Source organism: Acipenser ruthenus, chromosome 1, assembly GCF_902713425.1.
Source record: "Acipenser ruthenus chromosome 1, fAciRut3.2 maternal haplotype, whole genome shotgun sequence".
Classification (NCBI taxonomy): Eukaryota; Metazoa; Chordata; class Actinopteri; order Acipenseriformes; family Acipenseridae; genus Acipenser; species Acipenser ruthenus.
The window spans coordinates 65,412,464-65,433,298 of NC_081189.1; the positions used below are offsets into that span (position 1 = coordinate 65,412,464).

The 20,835-nt window shown below is 36.0% G+C and overlaps 1 protein-coding gene and 1 long non-coding RNA gene across 4 annotated transcripts in view; one reads left to right on the plus strand and one right to left on the minus strand.

Moving 5' to 3' along the window:
* The first annotated feature begins 8,992 nt into the window (after window positions 1-8,992).
* The window catches only part of LOC117420824 (vascular endothelial growth factor C-like), a 54,443-nt gene continuing 42,600 nt past the window's right edge, over window positions 8,993-20,835 (plus strand). Inside the window, exons 1-2 of one of the 3 annotated variants that reach the window (XM_034034494.3) lie at window positions 8,993-9,192; window positions 9,455-9,518. Coding sequence is in view for 1 of the 3 variants with exons in the window: in XM_034034493.3 (XP_033890384.1) it covers window positions 9,402-9,518 (117 nt within the window). In the remaining 2 variants the exon portion in view is untranslated. Of the gene's footprint in view, window positions 9,519-18,837; window positions 19,157-20,835 lie in introns of those variants that run through there. The other 2 variants (XM_034034493.3, XM_034034496.2) reach the window with 2 other exon arrangements.
* On the minus strand, window positions 15,472-19,558 carry LOC117420825 (uncharacterized). The gene is made up of 3 exons (XR_004547424.3): window positions 19,447-19,558; window positions 16,157-16,343; window positions 15,472-15,714 (listed from the first exon to the last, which is right to left on the minus strand). It is a non-coding gene; the product is annotated as an uncharacterized LOC117420825 (long non-coding RNA).

Below are 20,835 nucleotides of genomic sequence, written 5' to 3' on the forward strand. Positions count from 1 at the left end.
CTCTATACTTTATGTGTGGTGTAAGTTTGTAAGTCCTCTGATGATCATTTGTTTAAGACTGAGTGGTATTTTGAAGGGGGAAGATGGATCTTAATAAAAGACTATCTTAAGGATAAAATATCTCAACCATAAATACAGAGAAAGTTAAATGTGTCCTTAATTTACTACTTTTCTATTAAAAAAAAAAAAATACAATAAGGATAATGAGGGATTGCATATGGATTCAAGTAGAACTGTTATCAAGACAAACAGCATTTGTTTTGTTTTGTTATTGTCATATTATATCATTTTGTGTTTCATAGTGTTAAAATGTATCAAAAGAATACATAATTGCATTTTTGCATCACATACATCACTTACAAAACTGAATAGAGTAATTACTGTAACTATGAAAAATAATATCTGTTTTAGGTCACATAGGAGCACTTTGAAATGACCTGATAGTAGTATACTAACTATGGGTAATTTTGTGGTTAGTATGGAGGACTAGAACCAATTTCAGTGAACCAAATACCTCCAGATATTCTACAGATAGGTTTTAAAGACGTTCTCAATTGCAAACACATTGTAACAGCTTTATGACCCCTTTAGTTTTGTAAAGCATGAGTATAGGTTGATTAAATCAGCCCCTAAGTGTTGTTCTAACTTGTAACTCAAGGTCTGAGCTGCCTGATCGGTAAGTGGGGTTGAAGTGATGGAGTAACATTTGAATTGACAATTTCAACATGGAAAATGTATATAAAATAATAATAATAATAATAATAATAATAATAATAATAATGATAATAATAATAATTCAGTAGATACATCTTCAAGATAGAGACTGCTTATTATAAATCTGCTTATTTATTTTCCTTTTAGGTGGTGTTACAGGTTTTGCTGCATTAATTCTGTATTTTTTTTTTTCATTGTGATGTCTTTGTAAAGGTATATTGATTAAATCTCCTAGAGAGGTTTAATGTACAAGCTGTAGATGATTATGGAGTTCAGCCAGTAGGATCATGGGTTTTCAGGCAGTTTCAGGTCATTGAGATATAATTCATTGTTTAGACTGAACAAACCACTTTTAAAATTGAACTGCATGCTATGAGCAGGTGTAATTCCCCAAAGACATCCCTTTCTAAAACCCAGCAGATGCTAACATTTAAAAACATGGTATCAGATCACATCATCTCGAATTCCCTTAGGACAAACAAACAAAAAAAAACTATTCCTCTGTACAGTCCTGTAAAGTAGATCTGTGTATCTTAATTACTTTATTTACAATGTGCATATGAATGGGACTTGTATGGGAAAAAATAATACCCTGAATCCCCTTCCTTCTGCAGGATGAAAAATAACCTTAAATCTTGCAACTGACACTGATGAGCAATACTTAATAGTAATCTGTAAAGGGTACTGTGGCGGAGTGTCCCGCCCCATTGTATTATTATTGTTGCGGCACAGATGTTATTGTTTTGTGTGTTTTTAGAACCTCGTGAAGATGCGTGACTGATCAGCTACTGAGTATTTAATTAGCTGACAGTCAAGCATCCTTACTAAACTCGTGCAGACTCGTGCCAAGGGGTAATAAGATAATAACTAGCTAGTCAACCCCTCGGCCAGAATATAAAAGACCTGCAGACTGGCTGCACGGGGAAGAGAGTGTTCAGGGAGTAATGAATGGGAGTTCAGGAGAGGAGAAATAAAGAGGTAAAAGAACTAAAACTGCTATTGTGCTGGAACTGCCAGCACAATATTTGTTAGTATAATTGTTGGTTTTTTGTTTGTTTGTTTGGCAAATGTGCCATTTTGTTTTGTGTCTTTTGTTTTTATAAATCTTTTATTTTTCGTTTGTTTAATAAAACACTGAGCGCCATTGCGCCTCAGTTTCCCCCGCCAGTACTGCCTGTTTGCGTGTTCCTTTCTGGTCTGACGTCACCACCAAAGCCAACTTGTCACAGGTACATAAGGACCTTTTTATTTTATTGTGTTACATGTTCCCATGTGTTGCTACAACTGTTTACGTACGGTGTGTATTGTTATATATATATATATATATATATATATATATATATATATATATATTTATATATATATATTTATTTTTTTACATTTTTACCACTTTTTTAAAACTCTGACATTGCATTCCCTGCCTCAAGATGGCTTCCCATGTACCTGCATGGACCTCTCAGAACTACATTTCCCATCATCCTCCTGCTCACTGGTAAATCCATCTCAGTTACATATGTGAGCAGGAGGGTGATGGGGAAATGTAGTTCTGAGAGTACATGGGAAGCCATCTGAGGCAGGGAATGCAATTTAAAAGTTTAAAAAGCAGTCAAAATGTAAAAATAAAAAAAAAATAAAACAATACACACACCTTACGTAAACAGTTGTAGCAACACATGGGAACATGTAACACGTTAAACTGAAAAGGTCCTTATGTACCATTTAAGAAATCTACACATTTATATAAAACAAATATATTTAGGACATTAAATCAGAAAATATACAGTTGGATCAGAAATTTAGTTGAGTTAAATATTTCAACAAGAATCATTACAAGATATCTTGTCAAATTTTATTCAGCTAAGGTATTTTTTAATACTACAGTTGTAAATAAATAAATAAAATCAACTTGAACTGTAACTGTCTAAGTGAATACATACAGGATAATACTGCTTTATAGAAATGCAGCTATATTTGTATTATCCATTTATTTTTATTTTTTTTATGGTAACCAACGTTGATTTATTCAGCATTGTGTCTGTCAAAGTCTGCATCGATGCTTTAGGAAAATGTATTCTTAGTAGGAGACATTTTGGCAGACTGGGGGGGTAAAGCTTCCTGGGAAAATTGTATTGAAGTGTCTACAAAACAAGATTAGCCTTCACCACTTGATCTTTGCTGAAACAAGATTGAACTAAGATGTTTTAAAGCTGACAGGACTCCATGAATTCCATTTTTAACTAGGCAAATGATTCTGAGAGCAGAGGCTATGGTCCTTTGGTGCCCTTTTATTGTTGCAGAGTTCCACTGGGGCAATTCTTATGTGGGAACAAGCTGTGCATACATCTTCAGACAACTGAGAGGTTGGGCTCCACTGGTTTTAGATTCTGTAAGAGCCCTCATAGAAATTCCTATGGGCTTCTTCCTTCAGTTGCAGGATTGGCTCAAACACTTCTGGATAATAGCATGTGGCACTTGATCCTCATCATTTGTTTCTAGTTTGAGGTAGGAGCACTACCTATTCAGCAAGCAAGGCCAGTCAACTGAGAGAATTAAGTGAAGAATTAACCCACTTTACAAATGAGTAACTTTTCTATTGCATTGTGAAGAAAGCTGACCACCACGTTGAAGCACTGTTAATTTCTGAAGAACGGCTGCATCCATAAACTGCCTGTAGTTATTTAAGAGTGTATGTATAATACAGTTATTTTGTTTGGCAGGAATGGGCTAAGTTTAACAGCTAATTAACTATTTTGGAACCTATGTGGCTACAAGTTACCCAGGCCTGATTGTTCCAATCATATTCTTAATTTCTTAATTGGACCAACTAACCTCCAACAAGGGCCTAAATTATATCAAAATTTATAATGCTGTCATAACTATACCTTATATTGGCTATGATACCACCATCATATTTATTTAATCCAGACCTTGCTACCAAAGCAGTTAATGCTTTCATTATACCTGTTTAACCTGATCTTGAACTTAATCATACTTTATAATGGCTATGGCCAGTCATAATTTTGATTTAATTAACAGCCCTGGTATAGAATGATTTTCTAGGACCAAAGCTGAAGAATGGGTAAGTGACCATTTTCCTGTTGAATAAAAAAAAAAATAGATAAAAATAATAAAGAACATGTGCGCTTTAAATTATTTGTATTTTTGATAGATCATGAGATGATAAATGATGACACAATAAAAAGATCATTTTGTTACTTGTTGAATGAGGCATGCCAGTTGGTCAGACACAGAATGTAGTTGGTTTGCTGCCATTGTTCACCCACTCCTGAGATTCTAGCACTAACAATCAAGTCAATTATCACACATCTTCCATCTGCTTTGGGCCTTTGGGTTTCCTGCCCCTGCTTATTGCATGGCTGAAAAAAGCACAGGTTTAACAGTGTATGTCATCATCTGTTGGATGTCACATTTTGAAAGGTATTTGCAACACATTCTAAATCTGTTATTATGCCTAAAATCTACACTGTCCCTGCTGTCTTCATTGCTAACGATTGGCACACAAAAAAATACATTGTAATAATATGAAGATTTCTTGCACTATGATGACCCCATATATAAAAATATATAAAATACTGTATGTTTTTGGCAGTGTAGTATAGTGATTATATCAAACCAACTTCCCAATGTTTGGGTATGTTTAACATACCTTTGTCAAGGGAAAGTGTGTTTGAAAGCAAACATTGAAGGTATTTATAAGCTTTTGATGCCATGGTAACCACACATTTATTTCTCTTTAAATCTAATGTCATTGTGATGTCATCCACTATATAGCTAATGATGTAACAATCTACTGTTTCGTTCTATTTAAACCTTCAGGCATGATGGTATCTAGTCTATTTATCTGTTTATTTTACTTTATTCTTTTATACTGTACATTATCTAATTTTATTTTTTCTAAAACCACAAATTTTAGGTCATCTATGAACATAAGAAGAACATAAGAAAGTTTACAAACGAGAGGAGGCAATTCAGCCCATCTTGCTTGTTTGGTTGTTAGTAGCTTATTGATCCCAGAATCTCATCAAGCAGCTTCTTGAAGGATCCCAGGGTGTCAGCTTCAACAACATTACTGGGGAGTTGGTTCCAGACCCTCAATTCTGTGTGTAAAGAAATGCCTCCTATTTTCTGTTCTGAATGCCCCTTTATCTAATCTCCATTTGTGACCCCTGGTCCTTGTTTCTTTTTTCAGGTCAAAAAAGTCCCCTGGGTCGACATTGTCTATACCTTTTAGGATTTTGAATGCTTGAATCAGATGACCTCGTAGTCTTCTTTGTTCAAGACTGAATAGATTCAATTATTTTAGTCTGTCTGCATATGACATGCCTTTTAAACCTGGGATAATTCTGGTTGCTCTTCTTTGCACTCTTTCTAGAGCAGCAATATCATTTTTGTAACGAGGTGACCAGAACTGAACACAATATTCTAGGTGAGGTCTTACTAATGCATTGTAAAGTTTTAACATTACTTCCCTTGATTTAAATTCAACACTTCTCACAATATATCCGAGCATCTTGTTGGCCTTTTTTATAGCTTCCCCACATTGTCTTGATGAAGACATTTCTGAGTCAACATAAACTCCTAGGTCTTTTTCATAGATTCCTTCTTCAATTTCAGTATCTCCCATATGATATTTATAATGCACATTTTTATTGCCTGTGTGCAGTACTTTACACTTTTCTCTATTAAATGTCATTTGCCATGTGTCTGCCCAGTTCTGAATGCTGTCTTGATCATTTTGAATGACCTTTGCTGCTGCAACAGTGTTTGCCACTCCTCCTATTTTTGTGTCATCTGCAAATTTAACAAGTTTGCTTACTATACCAGAATCTAAATCATTAATGTAGATTAGGAATAGCAGAAGACCTAATACTGATCCCTGTGGTACACCACTGGTTACCTCACTCCATTTTGAGTTTTCTACTCTAATCAGCACTTTCTGTTTTCTACATGTTAACCACCCCCTAATCCATGTGCATGCATTTCCTTGAATCCCTACTGCATTCAGTTTGAGAATTAATCTTTTATGCGGGACTTTGCCAAAAGCTTTCTGGAAATCTAAATAAACCATGTCGTATGCTTTGCGATTATCCATTGTCGATGTTGCATCCTCAAAAAAATCAAGCAAGTTAGTTAGACACGATCTCCCTTTCTTAAAACCATGCCGACTGTCTCACAGGTTATTGTTATCATATAGGTAATTTGGATCTTATTATAGTTTCCATAAGTTTACATATAATAGAAGTCAGGCTTATTGGTCTGTAGTTACCTGGTTGGGTTTGTCTCCCTTTTTTGTGGATCGGTATTACGTTTGCAATTTTACAGTCTGTCGGTACAACCCCTCTGTCAAGAAGCTGTTGCATGATCTTGGTTAGCGGTTTGTAAATAACTTCTTTCATTTCTTTGAGTACTATTGGGAGGATCTCATCCGGCCCAGGGGATTTGTTTATTTTAAGAAGAACACTTCTGCCTCTGTTATGCTAAAGTTATTTAAAACTGGATAGGAACAGGTCAACATTTGGGGCATGTTGTCCGTGTCCTCCTTTGTAAAAACCTGTGAAAAGTAATCATTTCATATATTTGCTATTTTTTTTTCTTCGTCTACAATTTTGCCATTTGTGTCTCTTAGACATTTAATCTCCTCTTTGAATGATCTCTTGCTGTTATAATATTGGAAAAACATTTTGTAATTGGTTTTAGCCCCCTTAGCAATGTTGATTTCTATCTCTCTCTTGGCCTTTCTAACTTCCTTTTTGACTTTTGTTTGCAGTTCCATGTACTCTTTCTGTGTACCTTGTTTTTGGTCCCTTTTAAATGCTCTGTAAAGTGCCTTGTTTCGCTGAATATTTTTTTTAATTGATCTATTAAACCATTTTGGCCATTTTGTTTTAGATTTAGATTTGTCTACTTTTGGGATGTAATTGTTTTGGGATGTAATTGTTTTGCGCCTGAATGCAGTAGGGATTCAAGGAAATGCATGCACATGGACTAAGGAGTGGTTAACATGTAGAAAACAGAAAGTGATGATTAGAGGAGACCAGTGGTGTACCACAGGGATCAGTATTAGGTCCTCTGCTATTCCTAATCTACATTTTTAAAAACAGCCATCCTTTTTCTGTGGATGTTTTCTCTATTTTACTCCAATCTACTTCTGTTAGTCTCTGTTTCACACCTTCATAGTTTGCTTTTCTGAAATTGTAAACATTAGCTTTAGTCATTACTTTTTGGGTTTTAAAAATCACTTCAAATGAGACCATGTTGTGGTCTGAGTTTGCCAATGGCTCTCTGACCTCTGTTTTAGTTATTCTGTCTTCGTTATTTGAAAAGACTAAATCAAGGCATGCCTCCCCTCTAGTGGGTGCCTTGACAAATTGCGTTAGGAAGCAGTCATTTGTCATTTCTACCATTTCAATTTCGTCCGTCATGCTCCCCACCAGGTTTTTCCATTTTATACGGGGTAAGTTGAAATCCCCCATTAGTACGGCGTCTGAATTTGACATGCTCCTATTATTATGCCCTTTGAATTTGTGTCCATTATTCTGACCCATATTGATTCGGCGTTATTTTCTTTGTCCAGATTTAACACCTGGGCTTCAAGACTATTTCTTATGCATACCTCATTTTTTATCTTACTGATGTGCCATCATTCTGTTTGTAACTTCTATTTCCAAATGTCAAAATCTGCCAAAATTCTCACTTTTTTATTATGCCGTTATTATTATTATGTTTTACTTCTTCATATGTATTTATATTTTGCAATTCTATCCCTACTGCTTTTATATAATCATCTTTGTTCATAACCACCACCCCAGAACCTCTATCTGCTGGTCTTATAATGATACTATCATCCTATATTAATTCATAGTTAAATTTAGTTTATCTTTACTTCTTAGGCCTGTTACTATTTCATTTCTAACTACTTCAATATACATGTCTAACCATTTGTTTCTTCCCTCTGGAGGAGTCCAATGGTGAAACACCTCACACATTCAGTTTTTGTACTGAAGACAGTCAGCCCATTGACTTAAAAAAAGTATTTCATAAGCACTTATATTTGTTTTTCATTTAGTAGTAACATTCCACTCATTTACGCAGCCAGTATGATGGCCTACTATGTTTGAAGATCCACAAACTTGATGCATGCCAAGAACACTTAGGGGGGACCAGGGACACCGAAACATTAACACTCATGGGGTTTCCATGCGGAGCAATTTATATGTGAAATGGCGGTGTGCATGCACGTTTGGGAGAATGACTTATGTAAATCAGGTTTGTGGCCGAAAAAAAAACGGTTAAAGAGAGGGATAGGGTAAATCTCATTTACTCGTGTAAATGACAAAACACACGGCTGATGGGTGGTTTCATGGTTGTATATCTCTTGTGGGTTTATAGTTTTGTATAAAACCACTTACCATGAACTGCGTTATGCCCTTGGTATAGTATTAAAGCAGCCATGGTGATCTGCAATACCTGTGTTGGTCAGTTTCATTTTATACGACATGCCACCCTGCCAATGACATTTAAAACCAATTTGGGCAAGAGCAGTAAAACACATTATTAACTAACCAGGCATGAGGTATTTTGCGAATGAAAGCTAAAAAAAACAAAAACTCCACCACTGTTGCTCATTCTGTGGAGCGGTGATGGTGAAATATTTCTGCATTGTCTGTCCTCAAACCAATTGAACCAATTGTTATTGAATTAAATAACAATTAGGAGGCAGTGTGGTCCCGTGGTTAAAGTCCCGGGCTTATAACCAGAAGGTCACCGGTTCAAATCCCACGTCTGTCAGTGACTGACTCGTTGTGTGACCCTGAACAAGTCACTTGACCTCATTGTGCTCCATCCTGTGGATGAGATTTTAAATCAGTGTCCTATTGTAAGTGCCTCTGCATAGAATGCACATTTCAAAGCTTATATACAGTAGTTAGGTGCTGTATTACACCAACTTTGTATGTAATATGTCATTATTCCAAATTCCACCTGCAGACTAATGAAGGAATTCACCACATTAACGTAAGTAATATACTAACATATATACAACAAAAAACAACCCAGATTTAAATCTGTTTGTGTTTCATATTTTTGTAACCGCATGGGGTTTGCATAAGAAGCCTCCCGGAGAAGGCGCACGTGTCCCAACTCATATTTCTTTCCCAAACCTCCCGATTGATATAAATAGTAGCAGATCAGCTTTTAGCAACGAGAGAGAGAGAGAGAGAGAGAGAGAGAGAGAGAGAGAGAGAGAGAGAGAGAGAGAGAGAGAGAGAGAGAGAGAGAGCTCTTGAAACTAGGGGGAGGAGAAGGCGGCTGGGGACACAGTAAATTGCAATAAACATGCCATTCCCCTCTCTGTGGATTTTAACGCGATCTGAAGTTTCAGTAAACTGGATCTCCGCCGGTGTTATTCCAGTGGAAGTTTCTCTTCACTACAACGCGTGAAAACTTATGCAGTTAAAGGTGTATTTTATTTTTCTTGTACAGAAAACATCGATACTACTTGCATTTTTAAATCAGCGCCGATTATTAAAAGAATATATCGGATGCTTTCATGCATTTTAAGCTAGCCAGGAGAAAGTTTAAAAGTATCGAATTATCAAATCCAAGTGAACTTTTATTGAAAGGATATTCCCCAGACTGACTTTATCTCGGATTGTCTAGAGTATAAAATGCACTTACTGGAATTATCTATTTTTCTGATCTTTACTATATTGCTTCATAGAGACTCTGCTTTTGAGTCAGGTCATGATTACTATGATTATGAACAGGATCAAGCGGATACAAAGGTATGTTGAAAGTCTCGATATTGACGACTATACATGTATCTATTATTATTATTATTATTATTATTATTATTATTATTATTATTATTATTATTATTATTTGCAAATAGCAATGCCTTTTATTGTTAACATTGTTGGACATTTAATGACGGACGGATAAATAGATTCTTATTAGAATTGTCATGTTCAGCTGGATACATTCATTTGGGAAATGTATGGTCAGTATATCATTTATGTGCTACATTATTTTTAAGTGGTACAGAAAGTTAACTACTGTGTTACCAAATTATGATGTTAGTCAAGTAGTTTAGCAGCGATGCTTTCACGCTGTTGAAGTTCAACAGTATTAGACTAAAATGTACATATGTTAGTGCAGACAATTTTGGAACATGTAAAATCAATTGAACACGGGACTGTCATTCTTTACCTTAGTACCTTAGTTGACTGATGATATTACTTTATGTTTGGTAACGGTATAGTGTTAGAAAGTGGTACATTGTCAAAATGGGCAATGTCAAAAAGTGGTACACTGTCAGATTGAAAGTGTCATGTTGTCAGATTTGTGCAATCAATTGAGATCTGATAGGTGGTTTGCTATTGTGAAAAAGAAAAAAAAAACAATTCACTAGGAACAAGACAAAATGAGACGCCACTGCAAAGTTGCACAGGTAAAAAAAAAATGTACATGACCCAATGTATTGCATATTATAAATATTTGCATACTATTTTCTTAATGGTGGAAAAATATCATAAATTACATTTAAAAAGATGTAAAAGACCAAAAACAGCATTAACGTACCAGATTTGAATGGGCATTTCCCAGCTTTCTTTGAGGGGGTTGTTTAGGCATGTGTGAACAAGCATAGTGCCGTGCGTACCACTTTTTAACATGTACCTGAAAATAACACTACACCAGTACAAAACATTTGATTAGGCACTGGGGGACTAAAGGGACACGTGCTCTAAAGTTCTACATAGGTTTGCCATCATGCTGGCTTCATGGAACCCACATTTCCAGTTAACTATTTATGTGTACAGTACAGTTCAGTTCCAGATATTTATGTTCAAAAATGTTATTAAAAAAAAGGTTTCCCAACATTCCTAACAAGGTAACATTATTTTGTGGAAGGGGAACAGTGTAAAAGGTTAACATTGCAAAGCTTTCTTGGCTACATTTGCAAACTGAAGTGATTTTACTGGGCATGATGCTTGGACAAGAACCAGTTTGTAAATTCTTGAAATCAAAGTATGTTGTGAAAAAATTAAAATGACATACATGTATTTCCAAAAATGTTTGCCAAAAAGTCTTACTTGTATGAGTCATGTTTGAACTTTAATAACATTTAAGATTATTATCATCTGCTTGAAAAGCATATCGCTGAAAACAGGAGAAAGAGTGAAAAGCCTGTGCTGTGAATATTGGTCATGGTACTTACTGGACAGAGAATCTACTGTTGGGTTTGGTTACTTATGTTTGCATGAGTTTGTCGTCATTGGTTTTTTAACGTACTGTGAATGAATGTAGGTCATGGTTGTAATACCTGATTAGATGAGCAATTGAAGGATATTTTAGACATTATTATTATTATTATTATTATTATTATTATTATTATTATTATTAGCTTATTTAGCAGACGCCTTTATACGAGGCAATTTACATACATTGTGAATGTAGGTTAAGTTGACTTATCTTTTTACTTATCTTAATACTGAAACCTAATTGGTTGAAATATTGAAGGTTATGTCTTGGTAATGACTTGCCTAATTTTGATAGTCATTTGTTTTTTCTGATGTTGAGCAACATGCATTAGAATTTGTTGTGATTCAGTTTGCTTTTTGTTATTTGTGGTACACATGATAGTAATATCTTAATTGTAGTTCAGTCAAAATTGCATGCTCACTATACATCAATACTTTGGTTTTGATGTTTCAATAGTTCTTGGTTACTGATAGTTAATATCACACTTAATATCACAGGCAGCAGTGTGGAGTAGTGGTTAGGGCTCTGGACTCTTGACCGACGGGTTGGGGGTTCAATCCCCAGTGGGGGACACTGCTGCTGTACCCTTGAGCAAGGTACTTTACCTAGATTGCTCCAGTAAAAACCCAACTGTATAAATGGGGAATTGTATGTAAAAATAATGTGTTATCTGTATAATGTGATATCTTGTAACAATTGTAAGTCGCCTTGGATAAGGGCGTCTGCTAAGAAATAAATAATAATAATATTTGAAATCAGTGTTTTTCTGTTAAAATGGGGCACAGAGTTACCTTGTACTTCAAGATCAGCTTCCTGGGTTGGGCTGTTTTGTGAAACAGTATCAAATTAGTTTGTTGTTTCTTCATCTAGTACAGTTGCATCTTATTGGACCCTATTCACAAAATGTTGCAAGGATTTTTTTTTTAAATAATATAGAATGCCCTGTTATTTTACCCCTGAATTTCCCCACAATTTAGAGTGTCCAAGTACGGTCCTTCATTGTAACAGTTTCCCACAGCAGCTCAGGAGAACTTGAATACCAGTGTGTAATCCCATGGGAGCTCAAGAGTGGATGTCAGCAAGCAACTGGCCTCTGGAGGACAAAGGCTAGTGTAGGGATCCTCAATCTTTTTTGAATCATGCCCCACCTTAGCAATTCTTTTTTTACTTGGATTCCTCGACCCCCCCCCCCCACCCCCATAATAGCGAGAATTATACGTTATATATCAGAATCAACCAATCACATTGAAGAGACACCCTACACATGATGTATGAACGTATAGGATACTGCCACCTAGCGTTACTAATGTATTTGTTCAGAGTACAAAAATCAAGTCTAATAGTACTATAGTCGGTGAGAGATTTTGCCTTGTCTGGTACTGTAAATCAGGTCAGTGTGAGGCTCAATGTTTGAAAGGGAGGGTCACAGGTCGTCTTCACTGGAGCAGTAAACAGCTCTGGGAAGATTGGTTGAACCCACAGAGTGACGAATGGATCACAAACCCGGCAAGAGCTTCAATCTTCTTGGAAGTAGTCGAACGAAATTATCACATTTAATGTTTGTAAAATTCAAATTTTATTTAGATTTTTTTTATTATTATTACTATACTGTAATTACTGTACTATAGAGTGCTTACTGCACCACCCTAGACATTCCATGAACTAACCGCACCACTCTGTGAATGTTCAGGAATATTCTGTTTGTATTATCAGTACAAGGTATGGAATACCAAGTATGTTTAAACCTAAATTATACTCAGTGGTGTAGTCCTAAATCTGAAAGTACCGGAATGCCAATTAAAATATAGATTTTCTTAAACAAAAATTATACAAATTAACGCTTTATTTGTATTTGAACTTGAGGTAACGTTTAATAGGTAATGCATGCGTCTCACATGTGACTATAGGCTACACCCCCTTAATCAGTGCTGCCAGATTGGAGGTTTTCCAGCCAAATTTGGCATATTTTGAAAGCATCTAGCAGGTAAATACTGCCTTTGGTTTGGTTATTTTTATCGTGCAAGTTTTTTTCTTTTCCTTTCGATTATGAGGTCATCACCAGCACAGAACTTCAATCACCACGATGCCCTGTATAGTATAACATGTCCTGCCCCTGCATCCAATAAAATTACAAATCACAGAAACACTAAGAAATCTATTTTTAAAGACTGTATCTGCTGACAGTTCAGGACAATTACATTTTACACTACATTCTAAATAAAACATTTTCTGGACCTACCGCATTTGATCAAATGAGATAAAAAAATAAATAAATACATTTTAAAATTTTAAATAAATCCTTAGCTCCGCCCCCATATGTAAATCAGGGTGCAGAGTTTACACACATCACATTGGCCCTCGGCCGCACACTTTGGACCAATGGGAACACACACAGACAGGACCAATCACAGGGGAGACACAGAACATGCACAAGCAGGCTGACTCACAGAGACAGGTAAACAAAGCAGTGACGGGAAATACAGAGTGGGGGAACACAATTACAGCAGGTAATACAGGCGGGAATTACTGTAGAAACAGCAGGAATACAGGCGGGAAACACAAATGCGCAGATTGTTACAATATATTACATTTTAAATGTAAAAGTGTGGTTTTTGGCTGGTTTAAAAAACACAATATGGCTTCTTTTTGGTGAGGCGTCGCAAAAAACGATATCTGCCACCGCTGCTCGTGATTAACCTCCCTAGCTAAGTCAGAGATGCGAGAAAAATGTGGACACACATTCCAGCCCACTTTTTCCCCTTGCAAATTTACAATGTTACCCCCAGGGTACAAAGTGCCATACTCAGCCAGTTGCAAGGGCAGTCGTGCATTCCAATCCCTGGGTCTCTGCACTTACCGATACATAGCAGCTTTAAAGCCGTGTTTATGGCCACAGTGGTAGGATGCACTTTTGCTGTCTTCTTAGTCAGCATTTTTACTAAAAAAAATAGTAGCCTTCTTAAACTGCAGTAGTGTAGTTTGTAATAGTTCCTAATGTGCTCTTCATTGCATCACTAGGACGACTGACTGAATCAGACAATTGTGCAGGGATCGGGAGATGTGAGTGACTTGCCTCTGCAAACATTTAAAATACGCACCGGTTATCGGAGACTCCGATTCGTGTACCATCAAAAGTGGCACGCAGGGAATCGGTCACTGATTTGTTTGTTCCTAGTACCTATTCAATGGCATGGTGCAGAAAGACTAATTTGATTTCCCCATGGAAAATGGATCACTTCATCTGTGCTCATGCACCGAAATTAGAACGGTCGGGTGCTATATAAGCATTTTCATAACAAGTCGGTGAAGATTCTTAAGTTTATTCTTACGTCAACGTTCTGCCTATAGAAAAAAATACCAAAACGGCTCGACTCCACCAGTGATTATACAGCGGAATTCAGAGAATTTATTCAATCAACATCTGAATTGGCTGCAAAAGCGCGTAATTTGGAACAGAAATGTGTCCAATCATTCCGTTATTCTTATATAATAAGATCTGTATATCTGTGTGCATATACAGTAATGTCTGTAGTATATAACTAATATCTACCCATCCTTATATCACTTTGTATGTGCAATACTCCCTGCTTAGATTTCTGGGATCCTCTGGCCACAAAAGGTTTCAGAATCCTCCACTAGCAGGGCTATAAAAAGAGAGAAATAATTATTCAGGAGACCACACAAGCAGTCAAAGCTACATAGAGAGGATTGTAATGCAGTGTGTAGTGGTGTCTCTACAGGAAGGAGTCACAGTTAATGCTTCTCACTTGTGATTTTCCATAGAGGCTGCTGTGCCATCCACTGAGAAGATTAAAACTACAGCTTGAACTTTCAAGACCATGGTCCTAATGAAAGTCAATTACCTGCAGGAAGACTGTGTTTAATGTTATGTATCCTATTCCCAATTCTGTAAGTTTAGGAGTCGTTACTTTAGTGTGCGATTATAGATTGAATCTCTTTCCGTGATTTGTTTCACATGTCCTGTTTTTCGGTATGGCACTGACTTATTTGCAAATCATAACAGTGAAAGAGTTGGAGCTTTTGTAATTTTTTACAGCATGCCAAGAGTTTTGTGAAATGTTAAACAAAATCCACAAAAGTCCAAGAGAGGCTTTAGGTGAACCCTTAAGGTTTATATTCTTTACAACGGAAGGAATTAGGTTTACACTGAAAAAGTTTGCATTTCAGTACATTGTAAGAAACAGACAAACAAGGTATGATACAAGAGTGTTGAAAAATAGCAACAGTGAGTTCAGTCCCAGTCCTGCTTTTAAAGGAATGCCAGCACAAACTGTATTAATTGAGATGTAATAAGAAACTCAATTAACGGGGTAGACTGACTGAAGATGGCTTTAAAACCCCACAGTGCATCGGTAAAGGCACATGGTTTGGGTGGAAACATGTTTCCTCCTGTGTTTAAGGTTTCTGGTTGCTGAAGTAAGTCTGTCGCTTGTTACAACACTTTGCACACATCGTTGTTGTCTTCAGGAATATTGTACCTAGAAACACGTTGGTCAATGCAGCCACTACGTTGAGGGAAGAGTTGATTGCAAGGGCACCCACCATTATGCTGCTTGTCAAGTCACTGACATTCTTCTGCTTTCCCTTGATTGTTGCTGAATAATTGCACACCACTCTTAAAGGCTTATGTATGTCTAGTGAAGTCACATGACTCAGGAAATGTGGGAAATCTTCCAATTGTCCAATTTTTTGGTCAGCCTGTGTAATTAAATAACATTTCAACTGATATAATCACCAGGTTTTAAGAGAGATGTCTGCAGAGGAATGATGTGCTAAGCTATTAATTAATCTTACAAAATAACACTTTGGCTCATTGATTTCTTATTAGAAAACCACAAGCAACCACAACCACAATCCAAGATGGCACACAGGCTATTTCAGTTAAAACATCCACATCTGGTCTGGATCCAATTAGTAGTATAAACTTGACATTAACGGGATGTGGAAAAATGTTTCTGTAATTTGATAACAATATCCAGCACTTATGTTTTTTTATGGATTATAAAAAAACATATGTTTAAAATATATCTGACATATTAAGTGAATATACAAAAATACACAAAGAAAACAATACAAAAAAACCATACTAATGCAGTATAACACAGCTACACTGTTCTGCTAAAAACATTGGTTGGATTACCTTATCCAATGACTTGATCAAGTTCATCCTTCGTAGCTTCATTTGAATTGTGCTGTTAAGCATAGCGTTTTGAAATCTCAGCTTTTAGTTTGAATTCCAAGCATTGTATTCAGTTAAGGCCGAAGTCAAAGTGATCCTTCTGGCCGATGTATGGAGCAGGCCCAGGTGTGTGGTTTTGAGATCTGTCCTGTAGGAAAGAGCGATTAAAAAAAAAAAAAAAACACGTAACAACAAGTGCTCTGGCTTTTCTGTACCACATCATGGATCGCTATTGCTGTGTTACCTGTTTGACAGTGTGGGCAATAATCCTTACACTATCAGTGCCTAGAGCGGCCATTTTGAAAAGAGCTTTGAAACAGACATTAAAGTTTAGAAGTGTAAAAGTTGTCAGGATGTTAACAATGAAAGTACATTATTTAAAAAGTTGTAGCAACGTGTGGGGATGTGTAACACTATATTTTTCAGAACCCCAACTACTTACTTGTCCAGATATTTACTCCCTGTCAGAAACCCTCTTTCTCCTATCACTGAATGGTTTCACAGTGTAAATCAACAGTTCCTCATTCATTGACTGCTATAGAGTGCAATGAACACATATGCCTTGCTAACACTGTGAAAAACTGTATCAGGTGTGAGCGTGATGTCAGCAGTGAAGATTTCTTTGCCCTGTTTTATCATTCTATGTACACGTAAAAGCGTTGTACGTTTTGAAAAGGGAAGATGAGCATATTTAAATAAAACATAGAATGTACAAATTCATAGTTGTTAAAAGTAATTTAAATATAAGTAATACAGTCACTGAGCTTTAGTCATTTTTACTATGCATTTCAGGAGATTTAGGCAATTTGTAGATGTTGTTCTTTAAGCAATTGAATTCTTATGTTCATAATTTCTTTACTTGAAAACGTGGTTATTTTTTCTGTAAAGGAGAATCCGCCCCTAACAAACATGTCATCACCAACCACCATAAAGGCTCTGTGTGGCTTTCACTCATGTCGCTTCTTTTGTTTTGGCCTCCTCCTCCCCTGTCACCACTTTGCAGCGTGCCTTGTCCTGGGGGAAGGTGGCCCTGAGTGCCACTTCCTGTCTGCGGCACTAGGAGGCATTATATCATTCGTGTTTTTCCTAGCCAGCCTCGCGCAGGTAGCTGTCGAGCACCCACAAATTTATCATTCATCATTAAATCATCTGTTCAATTGCAAATCAATAAATCATCACATTGCGGATTCTCGGTTCTGAATTGATAATATTAGCAATAAAATGATTATTAGTTCTTTTTGATTTCTTTATTTAGTATATTTGTGAATAACTGAATAAATCATTGTACATCTGTAAAATGATGATTCATAAGAAAACAGTACCTAAAACAAAATAATAAGATACTTATATTTTGGGGCATGTTTTATACAAAGCAAAAAATGCATGTTGTTTATACCCCAGGAGTAAATTGGTAAGAATGCAATCCATTTAACTGGAGATTGCAGGCCATATTATAGTATGGCATGCACAGAATTTCACTTCCTGGCATGCTGCAATACAAGCTGTGCTACCCCACCACCACATGGAAATGGTTAATCTATTATTTTCAGTCAAAAGGCTGTATGGCTAATGACTATGCTGTGGTCATGATTTTTTATGAGATAACATAGTAGTCTTTTTTCTATGGGTTTTAATTGTGTCCTATGTGCTCTTGTTTGTTTAAAATAATAATGGCCTACTCAGTTTGCTTTTGTGGTTTGAGATGTCTTAACAGGAATGAAACCAGATATTTAGGGACTGTTGAGAGAGAGAAGCAGCAGAGTTTTTTTTTTTAATTTGAAAGAAGGTGAAAATTGTAATAGACATGACTCTAGTCCTTGTTAAAGATAAGCAAGGAGTCTGAATGGATTTCAATCCAAAATGTATGATGGTATCAGAACAATATTTACCAAATAATTGTATATGGTATTCAGTCATATATGACAGTAGCGCTGGTGCTCAGCAACTTGCTGCCCTAGGCAAAGCCTAGTATGGCACCCTTATATCAGTTAAGTAATCATTATTTTATTTATTTTTCAGCTTGTATTGTGCAATCGCTCTGTGTGCTTGTATATAACCTGGTTTCTGTTTTCAAAATTTGTACAAACCATGTACAGATTTTAAAAATTGGGTTTTCCACGGTATATAGGATTTTGAAAGGACTGTTTCATAACTTCAATTACATCATCAACATTTTAAACTGTAATATGAAACAAAATGTACTGGCTGGAAATTAATGTTTTGGCAAAAGTATTAACGCTCCTTTGATATTGCAAATGAGCTTTTTCTTGCTTGATATCTATCATACAGAAGAACACAATACTATAGGGGAATAGCCAACCAAAAATGGTAGGTTGTGGGGCAGATACTAATGTTAGAATAAGCAAAGCAGACCTTTTATGAAACGATATAGGCTAGCTTTTTAACTTGGCATACATTATGGATCACAGTTTAACATTAATCTGTGCTATTGCGTTGGGTAACAAAAGTTTATCTAAGGTGAAAATCAGAACTATTTATACAACATTATCAAGAACACACTCTCAATGTACCGTACATTTTGAAAATACAAACTTGTACAAAACCATAGCAGAAAGGGCAACACAGACTTTGTCACGCCAACTACTACCTACTTTTTTTTTTTCTTAAGGGTAAGCACATATTATTAAACGTGAAGGCAGCAAACATCGTCTGTATGCGCAGCAAATACACAAACACGCAAGACAGTATTTCACAAGTTTGTCATTACTATTATTAATATATTTCTCAGTTGTAATTGAGATACAGAAATAGCTTATCAGAGGTCAATTTAATAATTCTTATTGGAGAGTAGAAAAAATCGGAGGGAAACACCGAAAACCAGAAACCCTACACACCTGTCTGTTAAATGCATTGGTGATGATGGAAGTCTGTAAACCTGAACTGTCTCAGCCTCCTGGTGAACACAGAGCCATCTGGTCACCCTAATAACAACTTATATAGGTAAGTAGGAACATTTCAATGTGACAGTAGCTTAGCTTGTCAGTAAAAAAAAAAAAAAAAGTTTTTACTGCTGAATTCAGTGCATGTCCAGGTCACATTTAAATAGTATTACATGTCTATTTATAGGTTAGTAATAGTGCCAGTGTGATAGGCACAATTCTGATTTAAAAAAAAAAAAAAATTATCGATTGTTTCTGGACTTCAGAGATCGGAACTGAACACATTTTATTAACATTGGTATTTACTGTCAAAATACCGTAAATTCGCATAATTTAAAATGATTAACTTACCAAATTCTTGTCCTGCCGTTTATCGGCTTACTTTTTGAAACTTTGCGCTTCCATTATGGATGACGTAAGTCAGTCATAAAGCAATTTTCTCTAGGCGATAGAACACCATAATAGATAGAACAAACTAAATTTACTATCGATCACTCCATACCATGTGAAAGAGCATGTCTGGATTGGATTCTTTGGTGAAATGCCAGTTACCATGGTGCTACTGTAAACGTGACGAGAGCGGTGCTTAGCACGTAATGCAGATTCCTTGCTTTAATTTTAGTTTTTTGGGCCGCCCCCCCCTGAAGTTGCCACATTTACCAAGGCCTTCCTCCGGGCCTGTATGACAGCCAATGTTACAACCTACCCCAGACAGCAGAATACCTTACAATACCACAAATAAAAAAAAAATCAAAAACAGAGAAGATGAATCATGTGAAAATGAAAAATAGTTCTGTCTAGTTTAAGGCAAAGCATTCAGCTGTCGACCTGGAAAAAATGAAATCATTGTGAGGACTGTAAGAAGTGGGCTCGTGTGACACATAAAGGTATTTTTCAATGCTCATCTTGGTTTGTGTTATCCTTTAAAGATTATTCATCTTTACTCTTTCCCTTTGCTCCACACACGGGGAACATGTAACACTTGGAAACACTTAAATTATAAACTATTACCATCCCAGTTCTATAGTGCTCCTTGTTAACTAAAGCAATCTTAGAACCAAGCCAAATGGGATGATTTACAGTTAATCTTGCTGTTCATAAAATCTGGATGTATTGCATCTTCAATTTTTTGATTGAGTAAAAGCGAGTCTGAGAATATCCTTGGTGATTATCAGGCGGAAGAGCAGAGTTTTATGTGATTTTAGATAATCTTAAAATAAGCAGTCTAAGTATAAAGAGTATAGTAAGGATGAATGCATTGATTGCAGTCTGATGAGACATTAGTTGCTAATGTTAGAGTAACACGATCATCTTCTCTGATGAATTTTAATATTAGAAACTGATTCTACATTTATATACCAAAAATAAAATGAATATATGTAATGCCTTTTAATCAAGAATTAGACAGCAGCAGTTTTTGCAGAAGTTGATTAATGTGGGCAATTGCTTGGCAGAGTTGAGAGTGGCAGCTAACAGCACAAATACAAACAGCAAATGTAAAGGTTTATGCAGTAGGTATCATTGTTATGGAGGTGGGGGTGTCCATATTATTGATGTCCTTCTTTTTTTAACATAATGCAGTTCATCCTTCCATTATTTTATTTAACATTATTAATATAGCAAAATGAAAAGGTTTTTACATCTATTATTTTATGATGCTTCACATCATTCTGAATGGTTCTGAGTTCTGTTTCTCTAAATATCTCTTTACCTTTCTTCAAACTGGTTGGAGTCCAAACA